The sequence below is a fragment of the Daphnia magna genome, linkage group LG2 (genome assembly GCF_020631705.1).
Source record: "Daphnia magna isolate NIES linkage group LG2, ASM2063170v1.1, whole genome shotgun sequence".
NCBI lineage: Eukaryota > Metazoa > Arthropoda > Branchiopoda > Diplostraca > Daphniidae > Daphnia > Daphnia magna.
The window spans coordinates 12,818,825-12,830,142 of record NC_059183.1 but is presented as its reverse complement, the minus strand read 5'-3'; the positions used below and the strand labels follow the sequence as shown (position 1 = coordinate 12,830,142).

Here is an 11,318-nt window from a genome sequence, read left to right as displayed (position 1 = left end):
CGTCTCAATCTTTTCTCGTGCAGCGCGGCTGTGCAAGCCGCAAAATAGAAACTGAAGGAACAGCGACATCCGCAATTGGAACTTTGTTTCTTTCTAATTCAAATTCCCCCGCCTTTTTCTCTCTCTCTTTTCCACGTCTTCGTGTTGAGCAAGAAGGAAAAATTGGACCGGGGGCTAACACACGCATCCGAAGGTGGAGTCTCTTTTGGATGGCGAGATCGTCTACATCATCAAAACTCATTCTCAACTTCCCGTTGCCGACAAATTCATTTATTTAATTTTTTCTTTTAAAAATAAAGTAAAAAAATAAATAAAAAACATTTTTGCGTTTGCCTTTCTCCCAACGGGTTGTTGATGATAATGACTTCATTTAACAAAGGCCAGAAGTGGGAGGAGTTTAGAAAGAAATGTTGAAAGGTTTTTTTTATTTTCTTTTTCTCTTTAAAAAGAGTTTGCCCGGCAGATGAGAGAAATGTCTGGTGATGTTTGGCCACATCACTAACTACGGAATCCCGATGATTTATACAGCCTCTATAATAACTCTCTTGTATAGATATAATACCCCTTCGATTTCCAAGAGTGCAGCAGCGGCTTCTCTGCAGCCATTCTTTTTTTTTTTTTCATTTTATTTTTGAAAGAAACCCCTTCAGCGCCTGCCTTTCTTGAATAAATCATGGCTCTGAAAAGAATCCGAAACCTCCTCCCTTTTTCTTTTTCTGTAGTTTTTAATGGAATGAGATTAAAGACAAGTCCCATCCGCACCATGCCTTTTATTTAAATCTCTGAATTTTAGTGCGATCGCGTCGTGTCTTTCGTCATTAAATAACATTTGAAGTAGCTGGTTGTTTTGTTGAAGGTGTCGAATAGCATCATCACATTTTCAGGTGAAGTGAATGGCTTTGGCGATCGAAATCTTCGTATTCATTTCCTGCCTCTCCTCATTTAAAAATTCCCGCAGTACGTCGGCGTGCTAAACGTCGGTCCCGTTTTTATTCCTCTTTCAAACCGATCCCAAATAGATCGTCGAAATTCATTTCCCGAATTCTATTCCTGCTGACAAGATATTTACGCATAACAATAACAAAGCAGCTTTTCCTATTCGTTTACGTTACCGACCTTTTATTCATTCCATATGCTCGCAATCCAAGACGAAACCCATTCCTTTTTGTTTTGTTTCTATCTGAAAGAAAAACTACCGAATGATTTCCTCTCATTTTGTTTTTCTTGTTGGCCGTCTCCTTGTTTTCAATGCGTTCGTTCCTGCTGACCCTCCACGATGAAACCTGACCTGGTGGTCTCCTCTTGTGGTCTCGCTTTTCTCGTTCAACCTTTTCCTTTTCGCCCTCGCTATACGAGTTCTACCTTGTTTCATTTTCCATCGCTCTCAGCTTTATCGGCCTCCCTTTCGTCTGCCTATCCAAACGTTCGTTGATCATCTATCAACGGTAGACGACAGAGAGGCCGATGTCACAAATGTCGCTAGCCGCTAATAGAGTTATGCATTTGTCGGCCACTTGTTTTTTTTGTTTTTTCAATGAACGAATATCTCTTGATGGAAGACGACCCTCCTTCCGGTTGTCATTTGTATTCGTTCAGCAGGGCACAAGCCGAGCTAACAAACGACTATAGTAAGGAATTCTTGAAAACGTATAGGACTGAAATAGACAAAGAAAAATGTCTAAGTAGTAATATATTATAATAAAAAAAATAATAATCAAGTCGGAAAGAAAAAAGAAAAATGGAAAAATAAATAAATAGTTTGAATGGCGATGGAAATCTCTTTTGCGTGCACCTATCTAGAGTGAAGCGCATTCCGGACGTGTTACGTGTGCGGTTTGCCTTATGATGTCCAACCCCCCCTCATGCCTCCCTCCCTCTTGTTCACAATCTACAAAGAAGGCATCTGCCGATTCCTATCCGGTGACATGCTCTACACGGCCACAATTGTATATAGGCAGACACGCTTATTGTGACCTGTTCTGATTTATTTTTTTTATTTTATTTCTTTCTTTAATAACGAGCGGCAGAGAAATCGCCTGGAAATTCAAAAACAACGTCGACATTTAGATGTAACAAGGTGGCGAGGGAGGAGCGGTAAAATTCAAATGAAATAGAGGGAGGGGGAGGGGGAGAGAGAGAAAAGGTGAGACAAAGTACAATCATCGTTGTGAGATAGAGAAACGAGAAAGGAAGGGAAATTTTCGAAAATAGAGGCAAGACATTTGACGGAATTCAGCTGGTGAATAGGATGATTTTTGTTGGGAGCTTAGAGGGGCGGGCTGCTGTCGGTTACGGGAATGAGAATAAGAGGCCGAAGAACAAGAGAAAATAATAATAAAAAAAAAAAGATGACAATAATCATTTTCCGGTCGATTGAGGAAATCCATCCGCTCCCCGTCAAATATAAAAAGTAAAAAGAAAAAAAGGAAAAGAAAGAAAGAAAAATTACGACACGACCAAAACGAACCTCGTCTCGATCATCTCCGCTTATTTCTTCGATTTTTATTTTTCTTGGTTTCCCCTCAAAAAAAAAAAAAAAATAAAATAAATAAATTTCCCTGATGCTTTAAACGATTTCCGTCGATTATCGATGCATTCCACGGTGATTAGCCACAGTATACTTAGCAGTAGCCGCTGCTATTACCTTGAATTACTACGGTATATAACGCGAGGTTTGAACACACGAGACCTAATCTTGAAATGAATATGTAACAAAACAAAAAAAAAGAAAGAAGGGAAAAAAACGGGAAGTCTTGACGACGACCAAACGGCGTTCTCTTCGAAACTGAGGTGTGCGTGTGTGTGTAAAGATGATTTGAAGGAGGAGACCGTGGGTATTTGTGTTGCTGTTGTGGCGAGTAAGAAATGGTTCGCACCGGTATCGTGTGTTACGTACGCGTTCGCTGCCAGCAAAGCTGAAGACGATCTTCCCAGCTCTTGGCCTCTAGCCGGAAAATGTGGATTTTCTCTTGCTGGAAGCCGGATGCTTGGAGATTTGTTTGGTTTGAGAAGGTGAGAAACTCTTCCATCCCACAGTGTTTTGCACTTGCCACCAATTTTTCTGAATATTATTATTATTATTATTTATTTAATTTTTTTAAAGAATCGGAGAGAAAAAAAAAGAAGCGACATGTGCTACCACCTAACGAGTGGCATCGTCACCTTTGAACCGGATGGATACTTCCGTCCTTTGCTTTCTATTATATAAACACATTTGTTACTCTCCGTCTGATTGGCAGAGAACATTAGAAATTTCCCGTTTTTTTCCCGTTTCTTTCTTTTTCTCTTCGTGTTAAAGCTGCAAGCTTACAGAGTCCATGACGAAGTATGACGTGTCTCATTTTTTTTATGTTCTCTCTTCTTTTCCCTTTTTTTTTTTATTGTTGACGCTTTTGGGTAGACGGTCGCGTGTCGCGCAGGAGCGAAACGAATGGCTTTTGATGCGTCTTGATTCATTCTACACCGACGTCGTTTCCTTGCCGATTGGTCCATCCATCATTGCGATTGGTTGGCGGTGGCCGTAACCACCACCGACGTCTTATATGACCCTATACTGGTTGCCTCTGTATTTTATTTTTTTCCTTGTTTCTGCCTATTCTATTTTTACTTTGTGGCGGCGGGTGTACGTGTTGTGTGTTTTAACTTTCCATCGTAATTCGTCAATGAGCAAGACAACCAAAGAGAACCGATTGGCTGGAACGCTCAAGACACGACTAGTATAGAAGAGTAGAGGTGATTAGCATAGAAATGGTCTTTTGATGCCTCGTCAGACTCGATTCTTCTTCTTCTTCGTTCTTTTTTTTTCCTGTAAACTGTCTAATGCTTATGTGTGTGTGTGTGTACAAGTTTGCATGGCCACGCTCCGGCTGTGAGCCTTTTACAAATGCTTCCGCTCCGAGTCGCATTAGATTGTCGTTGCGTTTCCCCTTTTATTTTTTATTTTTTATTATTATTATTTTTTTCACTGACTTTTATTTCTGCACTTCTTTCCAACTTGTGTCGCCGCATTCGTTGTCTTTTTTTTTTTTGTCCCTCCGTCCGCTCATAAAAGTCGACCACGCCCTTTTTTTTATACAGCACTCGCAAAAGAAACGAAACAAAAAATACAGTGACCGAAAGGGAAACTGGATTCAGATGAAAGTAAAAGAGAAAAGAGGAAAAGTTTGTTATACACTGAGCTGTAATCGAGTCAGAATCACTCTACTTCATTTGATTTCGTTCACGCTTCGATATTGATAACGAACGATTGAATCGATATTTCGCCTTTGCTCCTCCTGCATTCCCCCCTGAATCCGTAGCTATTGTTGGAAAACAAAAACAACAATTTCAAAGGCGGCCAATTCTTTTTCTTCTTCTAATTTGAGGGATGGATGGTCACGAGTTGCGAGGTCAAACGAAAGGCTTTCGGTCTTGATCACGACATTCCCGAACCAGAAAAGATTTTTCGGCTAACTGCGTGCGATCCTAGTGCCAACATTGCCTTTTTCCTGTCCGCTTTCTATCATGTCAACTGGCTTTCTCTTAACTTGCCCAATGTTTCTTGGAAGCTCTCCTAATTGCGCAGTCAATTTTTTTTTTTTTTTTTTGCCTATACCCTCAGCTCCATCCAAGTCCGTTCGCCACGATATTTCTTTGCGTGATTGCTCCGTTTCGTGCTGAAACTCTTATTTCGGAGCCATTTTGAATCTCTCCTAATTTTGGCAACGATTTTTGGCTATTCACAAACGACGAATACCCGTTAAAAAAAGAAAAGAACTGACGTCCTCAATTAGTCGCATTTATGCACTCTCGCATATTTTGTTTTTGCCCTCCATTATTGAATAGGAAAGGGTGGGGGGGAGGCTATTAATCTCTGCATGGATATACAGGAAAGGGCTGGCTACGTCGTACACAATCGAATAATAATAGGCAACAGAATGCTCAGTTATGATAGTCTAATGAAGTCAACAGCCATCCGACTAGACGCCCGAGGGCATATTTGCGCTGGGTGGCGGCGACGACGTGAGGCGCCATGGGCGGCAGCGGTAACGGCGGGGTTAACACAACAGATGATTGGTCAATGAAGTGGATCGAATGGCAACAGATGTTTAAAGCTACCCCCTTTTTCTTTCCTTTTTTCTTCCTTTTTATTTTTCGCCTCGTCGCAATTGAAAGTGGAGGGTGTAATCGGCCGAAAATGAAGAAGAATAAGAAGACGAGCCAAGATGAAACAACGCGCTTCGTTGTTGTCACTCTCCCTATTTTTCTCTGCACCGTGCCGTTGCAACCAAACAACATGTGCGACTTCGACACGCTCTGCAGCACATATAGGCGCGCGCAAAACGGTTGGAGCGTGCAAGCAATTGCTTATTTTTCAAACCCTATCTTCTTCTATTCGGAGGGGCATTGCAACATAGGCCTGTACGTTTGTTTTTTCCCTCTTACCTTAGGAGAAGCTTGCGGCCTTAGTGTAGTCTCTTTAAAAACATGGGCCAGCAAACAAATCAAATTGCGCGAGAAAAAAAAAGGGAAACGGAACATATTTCACAGTAGGCATATTTTTTTTGTTGAAAACGAGCGGAAACTGACGTCGGGGGATGCCGCTCAAAAGAGCGGTGAAGGGGGTTGGCTCCCGCTATACTGAAGAAAAAAAGAAATCCTCAGCTTACACATGTAATACATATCTATCTGCTAGTATGTGTACGCTGTGTTATCCCATCGACTTTGGGGCTGTGTGTGTGTGTGTACACAAGGAATGTTCGTGTGTTTGCTCTGATGCGGCCCAAAGCCAAACAATTCAACAAGAAGAGAAATTTGAACAGTGCAAAGCAAAATATATATATGTACGCTACTAAGGGTGTTTGGGCGGATGGTGGGGCGGAGTTGGAGCCATTGACGTCGGCTTGCGGGTTTTTTTTTCTTTATCCAACAGCACCCGCCGTCCCTTTGACACGTGAGACAACTGACATGACCTCCCATATGTTTGTGTGAAGAAACAACGAGTGACACTTTTTTTTTTTCTTGCCTCCTTCTTGTTGGATAGTGACTCTTTTGCCGCCGCCGGAGTATATAATATTGTCTAGGGTAATAGACACACAAGACTTTTTTTTTTGGAAGTAGAGAGAGAGAGAGACTAGGGAGTTTGACACAGACGAATTGTCCCACGTCGGAAGAAACCTATCACTCTCTGGTTGTCTGGCCTTTTGCGATGTTGTTTTGTGGTTTATTTTGCACCATTCATACAGGGTCTTGTGTGTCTACCCCGAGTCCAGTACGCAAAGATGATCATCGTCGTGTTTCTTATTGTTTGCCTAATCGTTTTGGGAGACTTGTTACAATAAGCAAAGTCCATTGCGCACGGGCCAAAGCCATTAAAACCGGGAAGGCGGTTGGACCTTCTGGGCTTTTTACTTGCACACACATTTCACGTGTTTCTTTCTTTTCAAACTCTATAAGAATTTGATTTTTATTCTTTGCTTTTGTCGTTGAGATTTTCTATGGAATTCGTGTGTACAACCCCCCCGTTTTGCTGGCGCGAATACAGTAGGCCTCCATTTTCTAGCGTTCCACTCTGTGAAATGGAGATGTCAGGCATGGGCTTCAATGCGAAACGTCGATTTCCCGTCCACTTGCATTCCGATTGGGGAGGGCATTCTTTTCTTTTCCCCCAATTGACGAGATTTTATTTTTTATTTTTTCCTCGTCTTTCTTCTTGTCTGCGCCGCTGAAAAAACCCTCGCAGCGCCAGATTTATTTCTTGTCCAATCAAACAGAGAATGGTTAGAGAGCTTCCAAACGTATACACATTTTGAATTGCTGTCAACGTGGTTGACGTCGTCGTGTATACAATACACCGAGTACATGTATATATACCCCTCGAGACCTTTTTCCCTACTCTGAAGGAAAAATCGAAAATGTCCCAATGATGGAGTGAAATTTCTCTTTTCTTTTCGCGTTTCTTTTCTAGTTTTTTCTTTCCATTTTCTCGTCGATCAATGGCCAGCTGAGTGTATAGAGGAGAGCGGGCGTGTGCTGTTCGCTCACTGGAATGCAGCTCTGTGGAGTAATACGGTTCCGGCGCAGCTGTCCTTGTTACAGCCGATGTCGTTCAACTGAATTTGTGTCAACATTGTTTTTTTGTTTTTTTTTTTCGATTAAATACTTTGAAACCTATCAGGTCGTCGTTGCTAGCCAAGAAAGACATCGTTACGCAATCGTATTATTCTAAAGCACATGATGAAATGGTATTAAATCCCCATGTCTGCTTATGTAATCTCACTGTGTCGCACAACAGACAGTGGTAATACAATAGGGCGGGGGGGAGAAAAAGAAAACCGTTTTGATATTAAAATCATTGCATACATGGGGGGAATATGAACTAAGGGCTTTATAATGTAGTTTGACTTTCACTGGGATAACACACACAAATAAAAAAGACATACATGGAAGAGAGAGATGGAATACTATTCTCCTTCAATGTAGTGTCTGACAGGCCACTGCTCTTGTATTTGTGTGTGTGTGTGTGTGCTTTTTGTGTTGTACCGTTGGAGTGCCAGCAGACAGTGGCTCAATGTTCCATCGATAAATGGAGAGGAGTCAAGAGAGTGAGAAGGTATTACTAATATAGAAAGAAAAAGAAAAAAGAGCCAAAAAGATCAATGGCTGGCATTTATATTCACTACATACGACAACAGTATGAAATGCGCGCCAATGTCTATAGTGTGAAAAGTTTCATTCAGCTGCCGCCACCACTGCTTCTTTTTTTCTCTTCTTTCCCCCTTAAATACAGTGTGTATGCGTGTCTATAGAAGAGGACAAGAGAACCATCGATATACATAAATAGCTGGTATTCTGGGGGCCCCGAAATCGCTCGGGTCGGAGAGCCTATTGTGTCGTCGGATTTGACACCGATAGGGCCACTCGAAAATGCTGGCCTTTTCCATTCATCTATTGAAAGAGAGTCAACCCCCCCTCTTTCTTTCGCTTCCTACCTATTCTTGTAATATACAGTTGTGCTATCTATATCGACACTCTCCCTAAGTTCGACCTTTCCCCATTCGATCGAATGGGCAACGGGGGGAGACAAACAGCCGTACGGACTCAGTCAGGTCTAATGAGTTACTCGCAGCGCACCGTTTGAATAGACTGCGCACTCTCTTGGCTGCTGCTGTTGTACACGCCAGTAGATGTAGGCTAGATCATGATGGGGTGTCCTGATTTACTCCCCCCCTCCCCCGTCCTCCCTTCGCTCTTGACTCTATCACGACTATGCGCTTCTTTCAATTCTTTTCGATCAATGGGCAAAGTTGTTCAAGTTGACCTGAAAAATCCCCGTGTTCGTATCATATCCTATTTGTGTACGACCCTTCCACTAGAGAAATAACTATAACGCTTTGATGGTGTCTAGATTAAATCCTCTTTCAGCAAGAGCAAATAACCTCTTGACGTTTTGTTGGTTGGCCTTGTAATTGAATCGCTAAGTCGTTGGATGATTCTAAATACAGAACAAATCGGATATGTATTTATCGACCTGATTAACAATTCAAATATTCGGTAATAGCCGATTTGAATAGATAAACGAGATGTATACAACTCGATAAAAAAAAAGGCCAAGAACTACACGGCATATCATAACAGCACGAGGATAAATTTCATGACCGACTGAGCATGATGAACTCTTGTGTTCTTTCTCTCACTCTCTTTCTCTCTGACCGTGACGAAACATGTGAACCTTTTTTTTTTCCCTAGATTCTTTTCCTACGTTGTATACAATTGTTGTTTATATTTTTTCGCGATACGCCCCGACCTGCCTGTGAACCGTTTCTCCCTTTTCTTCCTCGATTAGCTCAAATCATTCGGAGCGCACACACAAAAAAAAAGATTGACTCGTTCATCGCTCTCTTCATTTATGAATGATTCTTGTTGTTTTTATTACACCCCTCACCAATGAGGGGGCTAGATATAATATTCAAACGGCATTAGGCATTCGTTTAGACTCGCTAGACTACCACGGACGTGATTGAGTCGTCATCCATAATGGATCGAAAGAGCCGAACGTAAAATAAAAAGTAACAAAACAAAACTCCCCCAAAAAAAAGGGAAATCTCATCAATAGATGCGCGTCGCGTGTTTGATGGTGAAGGGGGGCCGAATTTGGGAGGGGTGCCAACTTGTACATGTCCGTGAGATGGAGATGTATAGTATCTACACACATAGTATAGCCGTGCGTACAGTAGTCGTAGTAGTAATGGTAAATAGTAGAGAGAGAGAGAGAGCAACAGACAAGAGCAGAGCGATAGCAAAGGCAAACCGTCAAGTCACGTGATTTGGACTGGCGCTGCTTTTTGAGTGATGCGCGCGCCAGCCAATGGCTGCGGCAAAAAGACGGGCCGACCCAGGATTGGACGAGGGCAAGCGTCGTCAGACGCCGTGGGATCTCGTGCCAGCTGGATTTATCCGGAGGGTTTCTTTTCTTTTTCTCTTTTCTTTTTCACACACGCTGTGCACGTCCCGCAGAAGCGCATGACTCCTCCCACACGACTGTGTAGTTCACCAAAGCCCAATGTTGGAAAAGACTCTAGAGTCTGTCGGTCGCGGTCAGGTCAAGACCGAACCGGTCACCAGTGAAACAGTAGCAGCAGCCGAGTGCGGCGACGCGGAGCCATTAAGCGTGTGTTGAGTTGTAGTTGCAGTTCAACCAGATTTTGTTCCCTTTTTTTTTGTTTGTTTGTTTGTTTGTTTGTTTGTTATCCTTCTCTTTTGTTTATTTGATTTCCTTTCATTCATTGCAGTACATATCCACCTCTATCCAAACCCCCTTTCTTATGTTTTGATTATTCCTCCTTCTATACTGAACTGCGAGACTCTTTGGAACCTTTTCTATTTGTGTCGGATGAGAGGGCAGATGAGCCTGCATTCCGATTTGGCCCGGCAGTTCATGTAGAACGCTTGACGGTCTGCTCGCTTGCCCGCCTCGTCGAGTGCCTCCTCAGTTCAGACGTGCCGTTTCTTCACAGACTCTCGACTCCATTCATCGTTCAGTTTTTGAACTTGGGGAAACAAACGTTTAAAAAAACCAAGTGCTCACCTGATTGTGTCCTGTGCAAGGCAAGAAAAACGGCTCAATTTCAACGGCAAATCAAGAAGGGCAGGACGTGTCCGTCCTATGCCTATAGTTTAGAAGTTCCTTCTCTTTTTTTTTTGGAGCGTACCTATTGTCGCTGTTTCTTTTTTTTTTTTTGCATTCGGCTGTAAAGAAAAAGGCTGGCTTTCTTGACTGGACCTGAGTCAGAAAGGCCTCGACCCCGAAAGTTCCAGTTTGGGCTCATTCTCAGTCAAATCGTTCGTCTGATAGTTGGTCCGTTTTTATCTTCCCAGTGGTTCAGTTGCGTTTCTTGTGCTGTGAAAAGGGAACCACAAAACTGTACGAACAATTTCAAAGCGAAAAAACAAAAAAGAACTGAATTCAAAATTACAAAGCTGGCGAAGGAATTGCCTGCATCCGCTTCCATCGTGGAGTCTCCACCTAGTTTTGCGACGTTCTTCCCGTTCGGGCGGCCTCCAGCGCCGCCTCATCAATCGGCACCGGTTGGCGGCCCGGCTACCACCATGGATCTAACGACGGCCTATCGCTACAATCAAAACATGATGGAGTATTACACTTGTAAGAGTGAGTGCCAATCATATGCGAAAATGTTGTACCCCTCGCCCCTCCCCGTCATTTGCGCGAAAACAAATGACGGGTTGCGCCGGAATCGCAATTAAAACAAAAACAAAACAATAGTAATAATAAAAAGCTATTCCTCCTTATTATAGCGCTCAGGGTTTTACCGCGTTCCAGACAACGATCAATTTCAAGTCCATTCGTCGATTTCATTGCCTGTATCGATCTCTGAAAGTATATAGAGTGTAGGAGAGATTTAAAGTTGGAGAGTAAGGCCGGATTTTAGATGGAAGTGTCGACGGTGACATCCGTCTGTTATTGGGCTAGAGCCGAAGCAAACGTGGCGTCGGGCTGCTCTCTAGTTTAAAGCTGCTATATCGTTGTAGATGTAACGGCCGGCCTTTTCCGTACAGTATATAACGGAGGATGGAGGGAGGGGGAGAGCGACGGTCGGCCCGACGTGTCGACACGGCTCTTGCATTAGACGTGATCTAAAGTCTTTTCTCGTCGTCCGTGTGTTGTTGCTTGTTGTTGTGCAGTTCGTTCGTCGTCACCCAACGGTTTTCTAGCCCCCATTTTATTTTTATTTCACAGATTATTCGTATTCTCTTAACACATCCAGCCGTTAGATCCTTTATACAAGTCCCCCATTCCCGCCTGCGTCGCAATTCTTGCT

General features: G+C 42.9%; 1 protein-coding gene across 8 annotated transcripts in view; it reads left to right on the top strand.

The window, feature by feature from the left end:
• Positions 1 to 11,318, top strand: part of LOC116917006 (paired box protein Pax-8) — a 72,707-nt gene that overhangs the window by 47,468 nt on the left and 13,921 nt on the right. The window contains exon 1 of one of the 8 annotated variants that reach the window (XM_045169400.1): positions 9,559 to 10,642. The exons of the other annotated variants lie outside the window; for them this stretch is intronic. Within the exon in view, the coding sequence (XP_045025335.1) occupies positions 10,588 to 10,642 (55 nt within the window). The 5' untranslated portion in view covers positions 9,559 to 10,587. Of the gene's footprint in view, positions 1 to 9,558; positions 10,643 to 11,318 lie in introns of those variants that run through there. 8 annotated transcript variants of the gene reach the window in all.